Consider the following 23,863-nt stretch of genomic DNA (forward strand, 5'->3'; position numbering starts at 1 on the left):
GCGCAAGGCCAGAGTGGTGGACTAATGATATGACAATGAAAAACTTGCAAGATGCAGTTATTCCTGCAGTCAATGTTTTTCGAAGTACAATTTTATTATAAAAAAATAAAAGGTCAAAAATGTGGTTACGACGTACGAAAACAGACGAAAAATTTTTAAGTTCTCTGGTGACGGTTTAGATATATTGAAACTTTAGAAAATAATTATATTCTTTTAACGTCTTAGATAATATGAAAACATTAATTCACTCACGCAATATTTACGTTTTTTTTCAACCATAATGGACTAGCGCTTGAACACAATGTCACCTGATGAAAAGTGTAGATGTGGCCTAAGATGGGACGCACTTGTCTAAAATGTTGTTGCGTGGAATCTGCTAAGGTGGCTACGCATTCCGCTCAAGCTGCTGAGTGGGATTTGTTTTGACCCATCCTGCAGGTTGGGTTCTTAAATAAAGAAATCAAAATATGAAAGTATTGCTCAATAATTTGGCGGATCCATTCCTTCACCTCCGCTCAACTTGCCTTCCAAAGGAAAAACATCGTGTAGGTACCTAATGTGGTTGTGAAGGAGTTGAACAAAATATAAAAGAAAAAAATAAATTGTGAAAGCAAGACGTGAATTTGATACCTACGTCATGGAATTCCTCTAAACAACCACCTGCTTCTTTCGATCTTGTTTACATAGAATAGTAATCACATCATTTCATACGCGTAGGATGTTAACATAAATTTCGTATGCGTATACAAAATTAAATAAATTATGTACGCACACGTATAATTGGATAAAAAAGGGTCTATGTCATATTTTAAATATTGGCGATCTTGAACGTTGCTGTCTTACCGATAAAAGAAGATAAACTTTTTGTCTTTATTGGCGTTCCCATAGGAGTAATGTCTCGCTCTAATTTAGTTTCAGTATCGCTATTTGTCAACCTAAAAGTATAAGGGAAGAGGGCAGTTAGATATTAGAATGATAATATTACGATGGAAAAGTCGGCCGTTGACATTTCGTGTAAAAAAGGAGTCGTTAGAATGGAAAATAACAAATTATGACAAATATGTAACCAACTGTTCACCATATATAAAATGTTTAGAAGTAACAAAGAAACCCTAAAACAAACCTGTAAAGATACAAAGTAGATTATTTAATAACAATGGGCACATACTAATAAGTTATCCGTTGGTCGGTTTTGAGCATATGTACAGCACCACCGAAAGCCATATCAGTAAAACGGTGGTTCAGTAAGATACTTTATCTTTTAAAAAAAATTACCCTTTAATATTAAGAATACGCTTCACTGAACGATCCTAACGTAACTGACTTTCTCCTTTTATCTTTTTATATTTTTATCGGTGATAGACCGAGCATCACTCCAAACCTACTGAATGGGAAACCATAAATAGGACGCACCCTCTGCCGCCGTAGTGATATGCCATTTTCTAACATGAGTTGATTTTCTTTGTTTTTGATAGTAAGTATCAAGGAAATAACTTTTTAGGTATCAGGATTGTTTTATTTTAATTTTTCACTTGTTTTGATCTTAACTGGATATAGTTACACTACTTAATTTGCTATACTCTGCGAAAAGCAGGAGAGTCTGTTACACACACAAAAAATATTACGGTTAATATCGGCATTAAAGCAACAGAAAAACAGTTTGAGCCTGACAGAACCTAACAACTTTACAAATAGTTTTCCAGTTTCAATTTGCTACAAGATAAGTCGTGAGCTAGTATAGGTACCTATTAAATAAACCATTGTGATTTGTGAATCGTTTGAAAATAGTAGCATGACGCTAACGCTTAGGATTTCGTTTATTGTGCTATTGGAATAGATGCCAATCGTCTTGTAATAGGCCAATACTAATTGTTAATCAAAGATGTACTTCGAAGAGTGATGTTAGATGGATAGCATTGTTTTTGCCATTTTCGGCATTTGTGTCGTTTTTTGCTCCTTGTGTTGAACATCTGGGTAAGTTCTCTTAACCATAGGATTTCCTTACCTTTCCCGATTTCAAATAAAATAAACAAAAATAAATATACTACGACAATACATAACACACACACACATAGCCATCTAGCCCCAAAGTAAGCGTAGCTTGTGTTATGGGTACTAAGATGACTGAAGAATATTTTTATAAATAATATAAATAAATACATAGAATATACATATAAACACCCAGACACTGAAAAATATTCATGCTCATCACACAAAAAAATTCCAGTAGTGGTAATCGAACCCACGGCCTTGGACTCAGAAAGCAGGGTCGCTGCAAACTGCGCCAAACGGCTGTCAACTAAGAATGTATTTTCGATAGTAGATAATATCGAAAATTCATTCTTATTGTAGACACACACAGACCCAAGTCGATTGTACTTGATTGCCCACATTGGTTTTTTTTATAAAGACTAATGTTTTTTCTGATAAATACTTGTACTATTTATATTGTTATAAATACATAACGAAGGCACTGTATCTGCCTGTTCCTACTTCTTTAAATTTTACACCAAGGTATTACGTGAGGTTTTAAATTAATTATACTGCTCATATCTGTTAAATCATATTACAAATATGAGCAGACTCGGATATGAAATAACATACCCTCCGTTTGGTAAAACTGTTATAATAATTGGAAGAATGAATGTCTTCTACGTTTTTCTTTAGATTGCTTTGAAATCCTGTGCTTCTTAAATTACGTGCGCTTGATAGTATAATTTTTTTTTGTCTGTCTCTGTCTTAATCGAGCAACTTTGTTTGTACGATGGCGGATATACGAAACAAATCCGATTGGCGGGAAAACAAAAATTATATTATTAAAACTATTGATAGTTACATAATTAAACAACTAATAAAATTAAAAAATTTAATAATCTCTGACCCTGTATAATATAAATAGTATGCACACGTAATGGCCTACAACAAGTAAATTAATACACATAGGGAGTTGCGAAAAAATATCACCTCACACTACTCACATATTCACACACACTTACACACACACATACATACACACGTTGAAGTCCAGTTGGCTATGGATTTTTTTTCTAATTAAGTATATTACTTCTGATAAGGTAACTCATACTCTATAAATATATATATTTCCATGCATTTTTTTTGAGAAACTCAATATAAATAAGCCATAGCTGAAATGACAATTGTTAGACACGTATTTTTTAAGTCCTCTGAGATAGATAATACGTCTCCAACAATTATGTTCTATTCTTTATCAGCAGTTTTGCCACAGACGAAGGTCCCCTAGGATATTATACTTTGAAGGTACTATCAACTATTAAGTATCTACTTACGCAAAATTAACTAGCCTAGCTGTTTCGCCGTCTGTAAACTGTCTAAATTTTCTGACTGTGTAGGCAGCTGAGATAAGTTTTCCCACTAAGTAGTGTATCTTTATGGGCACCCCGTTAAAGCGTACGATCCATGATCTTTCCGAGAAAACTCTAACTTTGTATTTCTCAATTTTTAGAGCTTCTCCATGAGTACAATTGTGACAATGCATATTGTCGACCTAATTTGGGCCTAATTTAGAATTTTGGAAGAGTAGTTTGACGACCTCCCATGTGGGAAGTCCCGGATACAATCACCAGCAGAGGAAATCTGGGAATTAATAATTTATAGTTTTTCTCTGGTCTGGTCTGGTGTTAGGCTTCGGCCGTGACTAGTTGCCTGACGACAAAGACGTGCCGCCAGGCGATTCAGCGTTACGTAACGATGCCTCATGGAACCGATTAGGTGTATGGTTTTTTATACCACTACAAGTAAGCCCTGGGCGAATTATCCAAAGAACTACATGATTTACAAAGAACACCTACTTAATCTGCAAAACATAAAAATCCCTTAAGAAAAATTACACTCGGGTCATGTAGTACCAATTCGCTCTTGCCTATGCGTCTTCTTTAGAAACAGAGTCGGAGATATACAGATCGCAGAGACACTATGTATCTGCGGACTGAGATAGGCTTGTTATATTCCACGAAAACAAAACTAGTTTAGCTGATATACCCAATTAAATTTAACATTTTTTCCCCTCTCGATTGGAAGTAAAATATTTGTCTGTTCTATGTTAACGTTAGCCTCAATTCATCCATACATAAACATAAATATAAACAACACTCACGACTCACGTACGCAATTTGAATAGCCGTTTTTCTAATTTTAGTAGAATTAAAACACATAGTGCATGAGTTAGCAACCTTTTAAAATAACGATCACGTTGATCATAATTGGTATCACACATGGGTAAACTCGAAGGTTACATACAGGTACAACAAATTAAAACAACTGAAAATATGACAATAATAAGAGCAAAAAAAGCTCATTTTAGATATGTTATTGTTGAAAATAATATATTTAGGTAGTGTAAATGAACATATTTTAACAGGCTTTAGAGGTACATTATGTACCGTCTCTGAAACTTATCTGTGAAACCGAAATCCTCATAGTTTTTGAGTAAACCACTGCCATAGTTTTTACTGAAAGAAATTAGATAAAGCCCTAACATCACATACAAAAATAAAATCATGTGAGGCCTGTGTTATTAGGTATGCGTCTTGTAGCATAGGTACTATTCACGCGTCGGTCTTTTATCATCGATAAAAGACCGATACGCGCATAGGTAGGTAACCATAGAATGATTTGAATTCGTTTGTATGGAAAAATAAATATGAAATATACTTATGCATCCTTCAATATTATTTCGTAATTCTGGTACACATTGTATATTTGACTGACTACTTTATTTCACGACTGTTGCATCCTGCCAGTCGCAGCGGTGTGTGTTGTTGTTTTGAGTTGTTGATTGTTCGAATCCTGGATATTTTTATTTCTGAATTTACTCTGGTTAGCCGTAGGATGCTTCGGCTGTAGTAGTTACCAACTTACCGACAAAGACGCGCTGCAAAGTGATTTAGGTGTCGTTTAGAAACCGATTGCGCTAATCAGTTTCTAAACGTATGGTTTTAATATATAAAAAAAATGTGTGCGTGTACTAGCGTACACTCGTAAGAAGTGAAACTTCTTTATGACGTTATTTTTCAAAAAATAATTTTCTATATATGCAACTTTACAGCAATTAAATTAGATAAAGTTTAATAAAAGGCTTTTATTACCATAGACATAAATACAAATTCTAGAATTATTTCATTTTAGCTTATTACTACAAAGATTATTATTGAATTTCATTAATTGTAATAGAATTATTACATTTTAATAAAATTATTAATTTTTTTTTTTTATAACTTTCAATCGAACTTTGGTGGATTAGATATTATTTTCATCGGAGACTTACGTCAATTACCTCACGTTCGCGCTACTCCTATCTACAAGCAACCTAAGCAGACTATTGTTGGACCAATATTATGGCGAAATCTGAAATTTTATGAACTAGACCAAGTTATGCGTCAAGCAAATCAACAGTTCTCGTCAATACTTACAAAAATCGGGAACGGTGAACGTCTTAATGAAATATCTATCATTGAATCTCGTTTTTATTCCGTAGAAGAAGCTGCAACTAAGTGTCCTCAAGGTATTCGATTATTTAATACAAATTACGCAGTCACTGAGTATAATAATCGAATATTAAACTCTTATTCAGAAAAAAATATTTCAACTGCTAATGTTTATAGTGGATGTACTACCAAGGATCAAGAGACTTTTGTGCACCAAAAACTACATAAAATGTCCTTGATTGATACAAATGGGTTGCCTTGCCTTACATTTTTATTTTTATATTTTTATATATTCATAGAACTTGTTTCAGTCAACTGTCAAGATATTTTGTAGGAACTCTTTGAGGAGTCTTGAGTTTTGTTTACAAAAAAGATGGCGCGTAACGGAAAAATGTCACGCGTAACGAAATAATGTTACACTAAATTTTTTTCCAACCCCGATAAAGAAGTTTCACTTCAATAAATGCCATAATTCCAAACATCTACCATCTTAGACTGCATCGACACTTACCATCATCATTAGCGGGTCAGATTGCTTGTAGTAAAATAAAAAAAATAAGGTATAACAAAAACAAATTCCAACATTCCAACAGGATGAAGGTAGTACAGTTATAGTAGCATTTTAGTTTAAAAAAAAAAAGGTTTGACATTGTACACCTGCAATTGTCAAAGTCTGCGAGCTCATTCCGGTGATTTAATTCTTTAAATTCTACAAAAATCTCAAATTTTAATGTTCAGTGAATCTCAGTGGTCCCATAATGAGATAACTAAGAGATAATGAGATAGCGATAGACCATAATGAGATAGCGATAAGGCCGCCTTTTGTATTACTACTTCTTTCGCTGTTTCTGTTTTTGTTATATTTTAAATGTTGTGGTATACAAATAAAGAGTTTAATAATAATAATAATAACTAGATAATGCGTTATATCTAACACAACTTTCAATGTATTAAATACCTTTTTTCTATAGTTAGTGAGGTTAAAAATTATATCTTGTTACGCCCAAGAAGTATAACTTCTAACGTGTGTACATAAGTACACACACGTTTTTTTTTATGTTCAGATCTACTAACTTTTCATGTTGTGGATTGTTAAACGAGACTGAAAACACCCCATTCTCACACGAACGAATAGGTGGGGTTCACTATTTAAAACATACATATGAATAACTACATACATAAACCAATTGAAAAAAAAAAACTTTTATAAAAATAAATAATACTTTAAAAAACACGCTTTTTATAGAAAACCGAAATAAAAAAAAGGAAAATAAATTTTAATAAATTTAAATTAAGAATAGTGTAAAAAATTTCAATAAATATAAATTAATAATAGTGTGAATAAAAAAAAAATATATTGTAAACAAAAGCGTGGGGTGCATGGTGTCAATAGTTATAAATATTTTATTGACAGATATGAGTAGAGTGATTATCATTTTGATAATATCTTAAAAAGCACCCCACGTAACTACCATAACAGTCCCTACGCGGGTGCTGCTGAGTGCCCGGTCAGAGTATCTCTCGAAATGCAAGTTCTAATTATTATTTAAAACAGCCCATTAAAAAGTAACAGTAACAGTAACGCTCTTCAATCTAGTAGCTTAATGTTTTCTGTGGATTGTACCTTAGATTTCGCTATTAGGTACGCGAACGCCATCTGTTGATAACGCCATAGGTTTTTACATTTGGGTCTAGATGGCGCTGTAGTAATTGTAATTAATAGTTCGAGGAAAACTAAAAAAATCTTATTTTTTATATTGAAAATTGGAATAATCTTCTCAAATTATTGTATTGTCATCGGTCCTCGATATGTCTACAAAGTTTGAACGAAATCTGACAGTTTAAAGTGGGTCAAAATCGAGCTCAAAGGGGTCGGTTACATACATACATACAGGTGAAGCTAATGTAAAGCGTGTAAAAATAAGCTGACAAAATTATTATAGGAATACTACTAACTAAGTCTAGCCTATTTCTCATGTTTTATCCCATATTTCTAATTCTTTGTTATAATAAAACAATATTACATCCCTAAGAAGTTACGATTATAAGATATTCAATGAAAGCCTAGTCACAATGAAAAATCCACATTAAATTTATAAAATGGACTGAGCAACACGTACTTTATGTTCGTGTCCCCTTTGCTTTGAATTCAATGAAGATACAAACACTGCATTGCATACATCTCTAACAATGGCATTTGGCATGATAAAATTTGGCAGTCTGTAGTTGAATTATTATCATAGACCAATTAAAGCTAAAATGTAATGTTTTTGAAAAGCCTTAAAGGACTTGAATCCATGGCCGTAAAATAAATTTTAAAAAAAAATCATAGACCAAATTGGTGTTTATATCTCATTGATTATAGTGTGCAAACAAATCCAATATTATATTGATAGAAATAGCTTTGTTTTTTGATAATTTGTTGTGACTTGTTGCTCGAATATTAGTAAGTAATTAACTAAATATTGTGTACTCGTCCTCTAACTAAAGAAGTAAGCTAACATTATCTGTAATCAATGCCCTACATTTTGATCAGAGGTAATCTTGCATCGTACGGGCATAAAAACCCCTGGCGTGTTTTGGTATCCGGTCTAAAAGGTAGATTTTAACAAAATAGCTCTGTTTATCTAGAAATGAGAACTACTTATGCCTACTTAATAATTTAATTAGCCTACTTACCGGTGTTAGGTACTTATGTCAAATTTCTCATTTTTATGTAAACACGTCATAATATTATTACGTTGCAGCTATGACTGTTTAGTAATTAAATTAATACCTTTGTTCACACCTTCATAGCTGGTGATATAGAACAACTAAAAAGGTTCGCATGTGGTGGATACTGTGACGACTCCACGATTGTTTATCTGCAACATCCTTGCGTAATACTCAGCGCTTTGGAGGTAAATACTGCTACTCGTGTCATTTACACTGTACTGATAAATAAAGATAACAATTATCAATATATTGCAGGTGCTTGGCTACAAAGTTGTTGCTTCAAGTTCAACAGCAGTGAAACAAGATTACAATGAGTATATGTGGACTATGAGAAAAGAATTCTCTGAACCAGAACCTTCTATCATTGTTGAACAAGACAACATAACAAACTTCAGTAAAGAGGCTATGCACTACCAACACTCAAACAAGGACGAAGAGGTTTAAACGTATTTAAATAATCATATATATTTTTTGGATTGTATTTAATTGATAATATGGAAACAAAAGGCAGTAAAAATGTTTCAGCCAGCAACTTGACCACCATTCCTATAACAGAGGATAGTGTTGTTTATGTTGCAATCAAAGGTTCCTTGCATGCTCATGATTGTTCAGCATTTGCCTTAGGACAAGAAGAAGTGAAAGCACTTGTTAAAAAATTCCCAGGCTCCGGTTCCGATGTTGTCAATGGAATAACAATAAAGACAAATGTCCTACATGCTATAAATGCTATGGGACAGTTGGGCTATAAAGTTGTTTCCAGTACTGGAGAGGCTGAGATCACTTGGACACTTCAGAGAGAATTATAATTATATTCCTTGCATCTATATGTCATTGTTAAAACATATTTATTAATTATGTTTTATTTATAGTTTTAAATTATATTAAAATGGATGTTAAAGATGTACGTAATCATTCAAATTGCAATGCCATTAGTGCAAATGAGTCTGTACGGCAGACATTATCAGAGATGGAGTGGGAAAGGAGTATATGGAATGCAGGTATGTGATCTATGTATATTTTTATTGCACAGAAGTCAGGGACTGGCTGCATGATATATACTATAATCCTAACTAATATTGTAAATGCAAAGTGTTTTTGTTTCTTTGTTATCTTAGGTATGGTATCCACAGAATTTGTAAAAAACCATAATTAATGCATACAAGAATGCAGACAACAGCTAGTTTTATATAATATTTACTATAATATTTCCTAATAATATTTTATTGTTTGCTCCTTAGAATACCTATTTTTTGTACCAGAGCTAGCTAAGCTAAGACCAGATCTTGAGACCCATAGTTAAAATTCTAACCACATTACACTGTTCTGCATGAATATTCATTTGAATTAAGTTCTTTATGACTCTAATAAAACTTATGCAAAAATTCATCCCAAACAAACATTAATTATAATCAATAATTCTTAGCTTTTTCTGGAGAAAAAGACAGAGTGCTATCATTGATCAGCAAAGCAAGTAGTCCAAAGGAACTTGTGAACAGTCAGGACAATTCTGGCTACACTGCATTACACTATGCTGCTCGTAATGGACATGTTGATATCTGCAGCATTCTACTTAAAAATGGAGCTTATATAAACACCCAAACAAGATGTGGAAAAGCTACACCTTTACATAAGGCAGCTGCAGCAGGTTGGATATCACCAAAATTATTATACTATGTATTTCTAAAGTATGACTTTCAACCAGATACAGAATACCTATTTATAATTTCAACTAACTCTCAATAGGAAAAAGATTTATTAAGATACAAAATATTTTTAACGTTGTGGTTAATTAGTCACTGAAAAATATCAACTTCATATAGTTAAATAGAGCAATATGTTGACCCCTCCGAAAATACTAATAGAGGCAAGAACGCGTTTCTTGTGATACGAGAGTGATAGCCTGTTGCTAATATAATCATGCACTAAAATTAGTGGCATATAAAATTATATTGTTACATAATAAATATATATTGAACAAAAAGCTAAAAGGCTGCACACTTTTCTTAGACTGTACAGAGCGATTTGGAAGCTGTCTTTTTTTATTCCTTGCAAGTGTGTTGGAAAACATTGTATTGTTTCATACATTATGACCAATATCACACACCAGTATCATAATGTACTGACATTTTGAATTATGAGTGATTGATGAGAAAGAAGATAATGTTATTTTCATTGTCACATGAATTTTACATATTATGGAATTTAGTAAGAGCTCTGATAAATATTATCTTTGAGACTCTTACTGTAGTTTATTGATTTATTAGGTGTGAATGTTTACAACACAAAATGCATTTGGTGACCTTTTATGATTGCTTTAGAGAATCATGGCCAAATCCAAGAATGTAATAGATTATCATATTATCATATTATCACTATCTATATTTTACATAACTTTTGCTTTTAGGCAAAGAGGCAACAGTAAAGTATTTAATCCAGCACAGAGCACAGCTGGATTTACAAGATGCAGATGGCAAGACAGCACTCCATAAAGTGGTAGAAAACAAAAAACATGGGCTTATTAACGTTTTACTTGAGGCTTGTCCTAAATTAAGAGATATAAAGGATAATAAGGGAATCCTGGCTATTGAATAAATATATTTTCTGTTAAATTTCAAAGCCAGGTTCAACTTTTGTATATCTGCAATATTTTAACAATAAGGTTAGGAGATCAGTTTGACGGTAGTAATGTACACAACTCAAAATTGGTAGGTTTAAAAAGTGAAAGAAAAGGAAAGTACTTATCACTTGTCAATTTAGTGTGAAACAAAATCGACACCACTCTCCATCTCATACTATAAAATAAATAATGTTAGTTTTCTAAGAACATCAATAGAAAATTTAACAAAATTCCAATTTTGATAAGGCTAGAATACTCAGTAGACTTATAAGTACCCATGTATCTGCGCGCGTTGGCATTTATACGAAATTTGCAGCGATGTCTTTTATGCATAAGTATTTTAGTGGCGAACAAAAGAAAATTTCAAAAAACAAATATATTGCAAATAGGTGAAAGTTACCCCTTTAAGTTACTTTTTTTATACCCCTTATGATACCAACATTTCAAAATTTATATTAATTCCTATTTTCATTTCAAGAGGATTTCGGTAAGGTTCTTTTAAGGCAAGGCTAACCAGGGCATACAACCTGCAACGGTCGAGTTTTGCGTCCTGCAAGAATTGCACAAAAGCGTCTTTCTACTTTCTTGTGATTGGCCTCCCGCTTGTTCCTTTTTCATAGCCTGCCAGTTTTACTTTTTTTATAGGCGATGGATTTACAATTACCTTATTAAATCCCTTAGTTACCATCAGGTAACCTGTCAATCACTACAATAGAAAATATTTTTTCGAAGTTTTTATCAAGCACCTTGTAATTCAACGAACCTCGGGCCATTTTAGACATTACCCTAAGCTTGCTATAATCCACAAAAACCAGGCTTTAACATTCACATATCACTTTCATTTTGCTGAGATTTTCTTTGCAATTCTGAATTTAAAGTAAACATAATATACTGATGATTCTTTGGTGTCGGAGCGAAACGTACGTTATCTCTAGAGCGCGGTTCTAACAATTTAAGGCCATATTACTTTTATGTCATGGATATCCGCAATGTAGCGCCTACTATCATTGCCTACTAACATTTTCATTTTGATGCATTCCAAATGCAGCTTATAATAATGATTGCAGATATTATTTTTATAAAATTGTCTTATAGATATATATAATAATTATCTTTAGTCATAAAACAGTCAGTCAATTATTTACCTTATGCCATTCCCAAAACTACAACCTAGCAACGCTATAGGATTCATAGTAATTAAAATAATTGGATTAAAGATTCGACTTAGTAGGATCTTTAGTAAGTTTATCTTAACACTTATTTCTCACCTTTTACATATTTTACAGTGTTGTTGTTTGTAACTGTTTTTTTACAAATTTCTAAGAAAACTAAATCATATAATACTTAAATTACTATTATTACACTCGAAAAAAATCGCAGTTTAGGAAATAAAACAACATTATAGTTTTTTTTTTCTGTATTTATTTAGGCTTTACATTGAACAACCCTGTATATTAACATTATGAATACTGCTAAATAATATATGTTACAGAGATCAGTATGAATTATATTAGAAGTCTAAAGAGTACTTCCCTCGCTGCAAACTAAATTTTCCATATTCCTGTTGAAATAATTTTTGTTTTATTGAAAATTTGATTTTCTACTTATTTTTATATAATTACATGAAAAACGTATATTAGATTGTGCAACAATAAATTGTGTTTATTTTAATATATATATATACCGCTCATTTGTATTAGGTACTTTAGTTAAACACCAAATTGGTACCTAAAATAACTTCAATTACGATTAACAATTTATCATAATAATCCCTAATATATTATTATAATCCGGCCCCTGAGAATGCATTTCTTACGTGTGTGAATTGGTCATTTAAAACAAAACATCGGAATATAATATATAAATTAACATTATTTCTTAGTAGGGCAACATAACAATAAAAATTATTTATCGTAAGGCAACGCCTCTTCAAAGTTACAATGTCCATAATTCAATCTTGATCCGTCAGAAATGCATTTTCTAAACTGCCCAATTATGTGTATGGTACATACCTATAAGATATTTTCACTCATGTGTGCGCCTTGTATGCGTTAGTTTATGTGACAATGTGGTGCGTTTGATGATGTTAATTCATAGTAAGCTTACGCACACAAGTCCAGCATTTACAACGGTGAACATAATATTATACTATAGTAAAATTCATATCTAGATATAGGTGTAATACATGTCATGGAATCGATTCCAATTCCTGTCGCAGGAAGAGTATTAACTGACCTAAAATACATCTAATATTTGATTAAAATAAATATTGTATATTTTTTTGTCTTTATAGGAAAACATAGTTCGTTTGTATCACTAATTGTAGTCTCCCAATTACTGAAAATGTTTTATATTTTTCACTTCTGTACACCTTTGTACTATTTTAGATATTTGATCTTTCAATAAAAATAAAACAAGTACATTGCGTTTTATTTTTGCTATGATCCACAGAAGTTTGGACTGTAGGCATAATTTATATAAATTACTTATTCAAATAAAATCCGACGTTAACTTATAAAACTAATATCACAAAATAATACACGTTATCTACTCACAGTATATATAGATACCTATACAATACAATCTACCATGGGCGAACTCAACTCAGCTTTTGGTCTAGGGAAGGTCTAGTCTTTTAATCTTATTTTTGAGATAGATCTTGCGCTCTTGCGATCTTGCTTGCGTTTGTGAAAAAATGTTTTAAAGGGCCATCTACAATCGATACTGAACTGTATTACTTTTCATTTTTGTCTGCATTTTGGCATTTGTTAGAGGTATGGCAGTTATATAGACATACCCTTTGTGGGTAGGGTGCTAACTAACTCCAATCCAGGCAAGAGAAATTTCAAATTTTTTAAATAATTGATGATCTAACGAAGACGTCTGTCTCGCTTAGAAGCAATCGCTCACCATCTGAAATTGATTTTATTACCTACTTACATTCAAGCTTAGAATAGGGAAAGCTGATGGGCGGCCGTCAACGTATTATTCTCTGTTTATAGCCTAATTATGACATTTTAAACATTGCTACTAAAATCCTATATTTACTACCGATGGGATTTTTAGATATTAGTAAAATTTGTATCTTGGGTATAATTATTTTATTTTTATGCTGTAACATCATCACATAAAAACAAAAGCATACATTTTGAATAAAAAGTTAAATTTTATAAACCATTAAAAAGACTTCTCAGTTCCCACAGTATTCTGTCATTAGTATTATATAAAAAAGCAGAATATACTCTGTTTATAATAAACATTGGTAAGTTGGTAGATAAATAAATATTTATAACATGGGGAGTTAACTTTTTGGTTTGTTATTAAAATTCAAGAAAATTATCGATATAATATTACCAAACGTTCAAAACAGAGCGACGTTTTGGGAAGCGGGGTTTGCCGCACGTTGGATGGTATAGGCTTCCTGCACCCGATTCTTATGTCTTAAATACTCAACTTGTATCAATATGAAACTCTTGAGTATTCATTACTTATTTTATTTAAACGGATACAATAAATCCAATCGACTTTAACTAACTAGTCGTTATGATTATATTATCTAAATTCCCTTCGTCTTCCAACATCAGCAAACCTTTTAAACTCTTTGGTAATGGTAAAGAATGAACGTAAGAAAACAGGGGCCGTTTCTTACAGAAACGCCTTATAGTTATCCTGCATATATCAAATAGACTTGGAGGGTGTTTACAAATGTGGTACAGCCAGTTTTTTGTTGTGCCTTCTTTGGGTATTGAGTTATTTGGGTCGGGTATCGGAAAATAATGTCCAGCCTTCAGAAGCATACTCGCAAGGCTTATTGACCTTCTTCTACTTGCTATTGATAGATTGTCTAAGCCGCAAGAATGTAAATCGCAGGCATTAACATCACATCCATGACGTATTAACAATACAGCTGCAAAATCTCTGAAACATGAAATAAGTATTTATAAGTGATATGACTGTTCTTATTAATGTCCTGGCATCCTAATGGCACTAGACAGAATATTTTATTTTTAAACGAGAATTATATTATACAATGTTTAACAGAATTACAGAAAAGCTGAATTTCGCCACCAGGCGGTTTATAATAGCTGAAGTGGAAAAATCTGACGTTCCCGAAACTAGACGACCCCTTTTCGAGCACAGTGAATATACTTATTAAAGCAGTATGGAAACTACGGACAAACATTCGAAACAGCACACTCACATAGATGCACGCACCAACGAGGCCCCAAATATAGTACTCCCGACTTAAATCCTACGACACTAACTTTGGGGCCTACTACGTGTATTATGAAAATTATCCTTAATTTTTTTTAAATCCTTATACTCCACACCAAACAAGATCTGTTTGGTGTGGATTATATATGTATAAGGATTTGTCCTCCCGCTTTTCGCGGACTAAAGCAAATTAAGGTTAATCATCATGGATTTCCGCAAACGCCTGCTTCTATCCAATGCCTACTACGTGGCTCGAGTCCAGATGATTATTTTTTGTCCCTTTTTTGGTTGGTCATCCGGTTACTGTCACTAATAAGCAAAAGATAACAAAGGTAAACTTACTTATGAAGCAAAAGAGCTCTATTAAGTGCTGTGTCACCAGTCAGGGCCGTAGCGTTCAAGTCAATCTTATATTCGATCAAGCAGGCAAGCAACTCCTGAAAGTCTTCAGGGTAGTCTAAACTCTCGACGGCAATGTGCAGTGCGCTGGCACCTGTTATACTGTTGCATAAATTTACATTGGCTCCTGAAAAATGATAATTATATTACAATTCTTTTTTTGTTCCACTACAAGTTAGCCCTTGACAGCAATCTCACCAGCACGGCTAGAATGGGCAGGAGACAATTGTATCCCCGGGGAAAGGATATTAATTTATCTTCACCCACAGCTTATCAACTCTCAAAGAACGGACAGTCTACAGTTATTGTTCCGATCGTCGTTTCAGTCAATGGTCTTCTCGTGAAAAGCTTCGACCAACATCATAAGAAGCTTTCGCTTGCTTGTTGGATCAAGGGTCGGATACAGAAGGCAGTAGTCCTTGAAACGGCGCGTATTGTGAGGAGGTTCCTCACTCTGGAGCCCTGACCGCCGGTTGCTTGGGCATTCAAAAGCCCCGCAAGCGGAGGGTGTTTTTTTTTTTCTTATAAATTTTTAATAGTGTTTTTTGTTTTTGTAAGCAATCAATATGTGACAGAATAAAAAAAAAGGGGGGATAAACTTCTCCTACTCTATGTTCCTGTGCCTCAGCAGGTGGACACGTTAATTATATCCCCTCTCAGGGCATATAATGTTTGTCTCCTGTCTGTGCTAGCCAGGCTGGTGGTAAGTGCAGATGCAGTCTAAGATGTTAGCGAGCTAACATGTAAGAAGTACAATAGTCATACCCCTAATCGGTTTCTACGCGACATCGCACCGTAACACTCAATCGCTTATCGGCACGTCTTTGCCGGTTGGGTGGTAACTAGCCACGGCCAAGGCCTCCCACCAGACCGGGCCAGAGAAGCTAAAAGGTACTTATTGTGACCTCATTTAAAATCAGGGAATACTGCAGACTTCTTCGGCTGTCCGTCATACGTCCTCAACTTAAGTACCTTTACAAATTAAGTCCCGCAATCTACTTTCTCAGAACAAAATTTAAATTTTTATTACACTTAACTTACAAATCTTAACCTAACTTATCGTTATATATTATTGCTGTGTTAATGATAACATCACGTGCCACAGATATGGTAGTAGGTACCATGTTAGTATAAAGATTGGATCGTAGATCGCGATCGATTGTGTAGGGCTAACTAAGCCTAGACGCTGCTTGCACCATTTAAAAAACCGCGCTTGTCTTAACCTAGCGCTTAACATAAGTAAGTAGGTAATAAGTGGTCATCTCACCTTTTTCCAAAAGTATCCGAGCTACTGCGGGCTGACACAGTCTTACAGTCAGCAGCAATGGCGTATCACCGTTATCATTGTGTAAATTAATACCACCGCCTAGATTTGCAAGCATTGTTACTATTTCTTCCTAAAATAAATGATTTGTTAGTTTATCCTTTAAATATAGAGTTTGTGAGAAAATCATATTTATTTAATAGCTTAATTAGTTTTCTTATTGTTTCAATTTATGATATACATCTCTGAAAATTTATTTTACTGCACCCCGCGACCGCCATACTAATCTTTACGCTAAATATAAGATAATCAAGAGATGTTTTCGAGAACTCGAAATACTCAATGATTACGAGCACAAAGCAAAATGGATCCAATGTCACTCGTTTTACACTCGCGAATATTGTAATCCTGTTTAAAATTTCAAGATTTATTTCGCTTGGTGTTAAAGTTTTCGACGAATTAAAGCTTTAAAACAATGTGAATAATTCCATTGTACCTGCATTCTCGGAACCGACCTTGGCTTTATTGCGTACATATCTTACACTGAGTGTACGGTGTTTTTTTTTAAATTTTATTCAAGTAAATAAAATGTATTTAGATCGAACTGACGTTTGAACTATCTTGTTTATTTTTACTTCAAAATCAGCATTTACACTGTGATTTTTGGATCGGTTTTAGGTATATAATTAGAGTAATTTAAATTTGGTATAGTACATACAACATTACCTGGCGCTGTATAATGGCATTATGCAGCAATTTGTGAGAGTGTGTCACCCGAGCTCCTGATGCCAGAAGTATCTCGACCACGTCAGTGCTTCGCTGCCAAACCGCCTCGCATAGAGGTGTGTAACCTGACAAGGATAAAGAGTTTCCATACCGATTACATTAATTAAAATAAATAAATAAAAATAAATATACTACGACAATACACACATCGCCACCTAGCCCCAAAGTAAGCGTAGCTTGTGTTATGGGTACTAAGATGACTGATGAATATTTTTATGAAATATATATACATAAATACTTATAAACAGAAAATACATATAAACACCCAGACACTGAAAAACACTTAATGCTCATCACACAAACATTTTCCAGTTGTGGGAATCGAACCCACGGCCTTGGACTCAGAAAGCAGGTTCGCTGCCCACTGCGCCAGTCGGCCGTCAATGCATTAAGACACAGATGTTACTTTAAGAACCAACTTAAAAATCATAAAAACAAAAATAAATATGTATTATGAGATTGTTTGATAACGGGTCTCGATGTTGTGGTACCCAATTTGACCAATTATTTGTAAACTCTATTTTTCCTAACTTGTCCTATTATTAAAACAATCTTTTCAGTACTTTTTAGAGCACAGTATGTTTTAAAAATAGAAGAAAAACAAATATTTTTAAATAAATTAAAACAAATTAATTAAAAAGATATATTCCAGAATGTGTGCTTTCGAAATTTTTTAAAATATTTTCAAAACGATCTTTACACTTTAAGGGACCTGAAAGATTGTTTACATAATAAGCATGTAAGAGAAAGCTGGGATTTCTACCAAGACATTCTCAATACCAGCTCTGTGATTTGAAACCTATATAAATTTGAATTCCCCTAAAAAAACACTAATAAAAATTATAAAAAAGCAATGTGTCATCTCTTGTTTCAAACGTGTCTCATTGTAATATGGACCATTGAAAAAGTAGATCGAAACTGCAACGTTTCCAACTAGATGACGCTACAGTCGCTATAAGACTAATGTGAAATGCATATACTAATTTCGGCATCGACGGTAGGAGAGCCGTAGCTTAATTGGAGAAAGCGCTCAGGCCGCGATTGCCAGAGAGTCGCAGGTTCGATTCTGTCGGTTCCAAAAATTTTTATATGCATTTTAAATTTATAAAAATTGAAAATACATATTCCAAAAAAAAAACAAAATGTGTACCATGAATTTCTTCACCGTTGACATTTGCTCCGACCGATACCAGATACAAAACAACATCCAGATGACCTCTGCCTGCTGCTAAGTATAACGCAGTGCGTTCACCTGTGTCTCTTGCCTCTAGGCAAGCTCCATTATTGACTAGAATTATTACCTTAAAAGATTGCCATATAAATCATATTATATCTATCTATATATAAAAAAGAGAAAGTGTGTGAGTATGTTCCGTATAGGCTCCGAAACGGCTGGACCGATTTCAATGAAACTTTCAGGGAATCTCCGGATTGACCTGGCGAGTAATCCTGAAAAGTTTGGTGACGATCGGAGCACTCCTATTTTTGAACGATTACTATGATGATATTCTATTGTTGGGTGTACATGGGTGTAGATAATGATCTTCACCCGCTCGAGAAGAGAATAGAAGAGAATGAATACGGAGAAAAATAAATGATTTAATATATTATGAGACTTAAATTATAAATTTAATGATGTAAGTTTATTGTTTAAATAAAATAAAGCAAAATCTAGCCCGGCGAAGCGGGCTGGGTACGCTAGTATTATATAACAGTAATTTTGTAAAGTGGGTAAATAATTGTAATTTATTTATTGATACAAAATATTGCATAGTTCACAGTTTCCTCTTAAATAACAGACTAGGTACTCATGGGCGTCCCCAGTTTCTGGTCTAGGGGGGGAGAGTGATTTTTCTAGATCAGGTATCTCCGCAGCTGTTTTTAAAAAAAAAATATAAAGGGCTTTCTATAATCGATACTGAAGCCAAAACTGTATTTCATGCTTGCCTGTCAGCATCTTGGCCGCCAAACATTTTTAAGAGAGTTCATAAATTTTCTGCAAGATTTCCAAGGGAAGGAAAAACACATAATCGTGGCACACGGAAGTTGCCCCAACTTCCGTGTTTTGTGTTTTCCTTCAGGCACAGTATCGAATTAAATAAAGCTATTGTTTATTCAGTACTGACTACTACAACTACTGATTCCAATGAGCCCAGACAGCTATACAAATATCTAGTTTCATATCCCGATGTGTGTAATATTATCTAAGTAAAAGTGCTATGCAATTTTTCACAATTATGTCTATTCAAAATGCGGCATTCTGCCTGACTTAGGAGTGCTTGTGTAATATCTATTCTGTGTTAATACATATTGTTAAATTTTTTCATACCTACCATTTCTAAGAAACCCCTAGATGCTGCAAAATGTAAGGCTGTATTTTTTTCATGTGTTTTGTAGTTGACATGGCTGCCAGCTGCCAACAGCTGTTTTACAATCTCAACGTGATTTCTCATAACAGCTATATGCAGAGATGTTAATCCGTCGCCTGCTGTAACGTCTACTTTACAACCTGATGACAATATATTTTTTTTTTTAATTAAGCAGGTAGGTACGTACTTTTTGCCTGTATTTATAAAAATCTTTAATCATTATAAAGAGATTATAAAACTGAAGTTATTATATAAGTTGAACTTGTGGCGAATCAAGTAGTTACGGGTAAAGCCAAAAATTGTTTACTCCACCCAATTCTCAGTCCCAGCAGAAAATTTTGCGATGTAAGAACCAGGTTCAGCTGTTTGTCCCAGTTGCTACCCCATCATGCTGCAATGTAAGGCTTCATATAGCCTTACATTGCAGCATGATGGGTCTAAACCCTCTCTCCTATGTCAGAGGAGTTTTGTACACAGCAGTGTGCGATTCATAAGCTGACAAGGATTAATGACATCATTCATTCATTCATTCATTCATTCATTCATTAATACCTGCATCTAAAATTAATCTAACAATTCCAGAATTTCCTTTTTCCACTGCATAATGTAATGCTGTTCTCATGAAAGCATCTTGTTGGTCAATGCCATTGGAAACACCTGATGCAGCAGCAATTGCAGCACCAGTGCATTCTAAAATTGCTGCATACCATCTGAAAAAAAACAACTGACTTATAACCTCTGTTGATAAATAACATGAAGCTTAGACTATCACGCTGCTGAAGTTGTATGTTCTGTTGGAAAAGAGCAACTGCTGAGTTTCTTGGCGGCTACTAATCGGTAGTCTGCCTTCCAAACCGGTGATAGAATCACTACAAATAGACGGACTCGATGTTTCAAGAGTGCTTATATTGGCAAGCCTACTTTGAAATAAATTAATTTTCAATTTGATTTAGACACAAAATTATAATTCTAATGTGCACAGCTCTGGTCAGTAGCTTAGCTTGAGTATTGGCTAGTAAGTACCCTATCAAAAATCAGTAGTAATAAAGCTGAAATAAAATATTAAAGATTATCATCATATCAAACATGTCTAACTCCACAGTCAGCCTTTTTTTGTTTGGCAACCTCTTAGTGTCTACCAACCCTCATTGGCAGAGGCAAATACTACATGGTTTTTTTCCGCTAGAAACAGTAGAAATTTAAATATGGCTAAATCCTACACAAATATATTTATTACAGTTTTGCAAACGCTGCAAAGTAGCAAATCAATTAACAAACTTTTTGTTTGGTTTGTATAAACACTTTCAAGCACAGATTATTAACAAATTTACATGAGAAATACACATATTAAAAATTCTTAATAAGACTAGGGGAGGAAGGTCAAGTTTTATCTCACAACATGCCAAAAAAAACCCTTTAGGGTTAGTGGGAGGGTAATAATTATTAATGGATGTCTTCAATATTCAAGCATTTTTGAATGGAAAACAAACTTTCGTCAAAACTTATTCTCATACTTACTTATACATTGTAGTCCATTTTTCATCTTCTTTTGTACTGGGGGCTACACTAACAATTTCCTCATCCCACTCTAAATCAGCTTGAGGTGTTGAAGCTAATGAGGAAGGACTAGTTGGTGACTTGCTGCCACCAATCTTGCCTTCATCACTGCTAGAGCCATCGCTATGTATAAATACAAAATATCCCTGATTCTTTTCAGGAGTCTGACCTATCAATGAATCACTTTCATCTATCTGACACTCTTTAAATGTTCTGTCACTTATGTTTTTACATTTAACTACAGTCTCATCACATTCACTGCTATTCAATTTCCTTTTATGTGATTTTGAGTACCTCTTCTTGGTACTACTCTGTGGTGAGGGTTTCTTTGCTGTACTGCTAGAAGCACAAGCATCTAGTAATATTTTGACTAAGTTCTTATTGCCAGTTTTGACAGCCACTCCCAAACTTGTTTTACCATGACAAGCTATCTTATTTGGATTTGCACCTAGAAAAATATATTAAAGTTATAAAATTAATGTAGTTTTATTGGCTTTTGTTCCTGGGCTGTTTCCACACTTGGTTGGTCTGAAACCATCCATTTTACGTTTTAGCTCTACAGTATTATTTTTGATAGAATAGAATAGAATATAATTTTATTGTTCACTGGTTACACATAGAAAAATTAAAAAAAGAAAAAAAAACTATGTATAACCACAATGTAAAATCAGTGTCAAAAATATAAGTATAAGATTATTAATAATTAAACAAAAGTGAAACAATCAAAAATCATAAGTGGCAAATAAATTAAAACTAAACAGATCCAGAGAACAGTCTCCACATCAACTGTCATAAAAAAAATAATTTAAAGAGTAATAGGCTTTAGCAATCAACCAATTTTTTGAAACTGTTTTAAAATTGAAGATAGGGAGATATTTTATATTATCTGGCAGCTTGTTAAAAACTCGTATCTCCATGATGAATGTACTTTTGCAGTATATTTTACAGGCTATGGGTGGCATATACAGTGCATCCTTCTGTCTTGTTGGTTGCGTACGTAATTCCGATTTTTTTTAAATAGATGGCTGTTGCTTCTAACCAAGATACATAATTCCAGCAAGTATATATCAATTACAATGTCATAAGTAAAAAAATCAGTTAAAAGGACCTTGGCCTCCATTCGGGGAGATCCCTAGCATACATCCCTAATTTTAAAAAAAGTGGGTTTAAAAATATTAAATATCACTTCCTTTTACTGGACAAGAAAATATAGTGAGGAAATCTTTATGCCTGAGAGGACTCTATAATGTTCTCAAAGGCTTGTAAAGTCTATGAAATCACATCATAGTATGTGCCAGCATGGTGGACCACAACCTAAGCCAATTTTATACTGAGAGGAAAACCAAGCCATATTATTGGCCAATAATGAGTTGATAATGACGATAATGAATGTCAAGAGTGTTACAAAAAATAATAAGTGTTACAAACCAGAGTCTGAGCCTGCCTCTGCACAGGTTTCTATATATTTAGTGCTTTCAAGTCAACTACAACTATCATGAAATGCTGTAGAAGCAGTATTACATGTTGCAATGTTTTGTTCAAGTTAGTAACTGTGTATTAGGTTGCACCAGGTTGGAGATTCATTAAGATTTTATTCCATGCTATGTAGAGTATGTTTAGCAATCTAGTGTGTTTAGATTTGTCTAGGTTGTTAATATCATACCTCATCATATCAGACCTGATAATAATCAAACTAAATGCTGCAAATAGCAACCTAATTTTAAGCCTCACTGTAGCAGCAGAATGCCTTGTACAATTCTGCATTCTATTTCTAAACCCTAATGTAATATTATAAGTGACAAAGGTGTTTATTGGTTGTTCCAGCAATTGGGTGACAAGAGAACAACAGATTGATGTGATTTTTTGCATATAGTTCTAGCTAGAATGCTGAAGGCCATTTTCTCTTGCTTTTCTTGCTTGAAAAAATTAATTTTCTACGATAGACAAGTATAAACCTCAAGTATCAACTTATGCATGTAAAACTTTTGTGGGTAAAGGGGACATGGACCAATGTCCAAGACCGTAATTAGGTGTATAACAATGATTTTTTTAGTTAAACTAAAACTATTTGTTCAATCCAATATTTACCTTGAGATACTAACTGTAACACAGTATCCTGATCTTCTTGAAGCACTGAATAAAATAATTTTTCTTCTAATGATCCTTCCATAGTGCTTTTTAATATTGATAGATTATATTACATACTTAAATGAATAAATAAGAATAACTTCACGTCCTTAACTTAAAAGTTTTGTTTTCATTTTTTCGCTTTCTATTGATAGCTTTCTGTGTCCGTGAACACAGTAAAGAGAGAAAATAAATTTTGCTTTCTATCTTTATATGACTATTGCACACGTCCTAAGATTGCAATATTATGAATGAGTAAATACTCATTTTGATTAATTTGATTTCTCTAAGCAAATTTTGAATTCTGTGAAATAAATGGATCGATTTCCTTCTGCCATTGTCAAGCTGT

General features: G+C 33.5%; 3 protein-coding genes across 5 annotated transcripts in view; 2 read left to right on the forward strand and 1 right to left on the reverse strand.

The window, feature by feature from the left end:
* The window catches only part of LOC120635700 (ankyrin repeat domain-containing protein 39-like), a 154,037-nt gene extending 142,841 nt beyond the window's left edge, over positions 1-11,196 (forward strand). The window contains exons 1-4 of one of the 3 annotated variants that reach the window (XM_039906825.1): positions 7,717-8,063; positions 8,262-8,365; positions 8,436-8,618; positions 9,050-9,162. In XM_039906825.1, coding sequence (XP_039762759.1) covers positions 7,982-8,063; positions 8,262-8,365; positions 8,436-8,618; positions 9,050-9,055 — 375 coding nt within the window. In that variant the 5' untranslated portion in view covers positions 7,717-7,981 and the 3' untranslated portion in view covers positions 9,056-9,162. Of the gene's footprint in view, positions 1-7,716; positions 8,064-8,261; positions 8,366-8,435; positions 8,639-9,049; positions 9,179-9,603; positions 9,826-10,584 lie in introns of those variants that run through there. The other 2 variants (XM_039906817.1, XM_039906833.1) reach the window with 2 other exon arrangements.
* On the forward strand, positions 8,658-9,019 carry LOC120635718. The gene has a single exon (XM_039906846.1). The coding sequence runs from the start codon at positions 8,675-8,677 to the stop codon at positions 8,984-8,986; it is 312 nt and encodes a 103-aa protein (XP_039762780.1). The 5' UTR covers positions 8,658-8,674; the 3' UTR covers positions 8,987-9,019.
* A 2,879-nt stretch (positions 11,197-14,075) lies between the features above and the next one.
* LOC120635685 (ankyrin-3-like) lies at positions 14,076-23,854 on the reverse strand. The gene is made up of 9 exons (XM_039906791.1): positions 23,476-23,854; positions 21,349-21,835; positions 20,383-20,540; positions 19,795-19,970; positions 18,612-18,762; positions 17,402-17,526; positions 16,679-16,808; positions 15,355-15,538; positions 14,076-14,715 (listed from the first exon to the last, which is right to left on the reverse strand). The coding sequence occupies exons 1-9, from the start codon at positions 23,555-23,557 to the stop codon at positions 14,328-14,330; spliced, it is 1,881 nt and encodes a 626-aa protein (XP_039762725.1). The 5' UTR covers positions 23,558-23,854; the 3' UTR covers positions 14,076-14,327.
* Positions 23,855-23,863: the final 9 nt, after the last annotated feature.

Source organism: Pararge aegeria, chromosome 3, assembly GCF_905163445.1.
Source record: "Pararge aegeria chromosome 3, ilParAegt1.1, whole genome shotgun sequence".
In the NCBI taxonomy this organism is placed as follows: Eukaryota; Metazoa; Arthropoda; class Insecta; order Lepidoptera; family Nymphalidae; genus Pararge; species Pararge aegeria.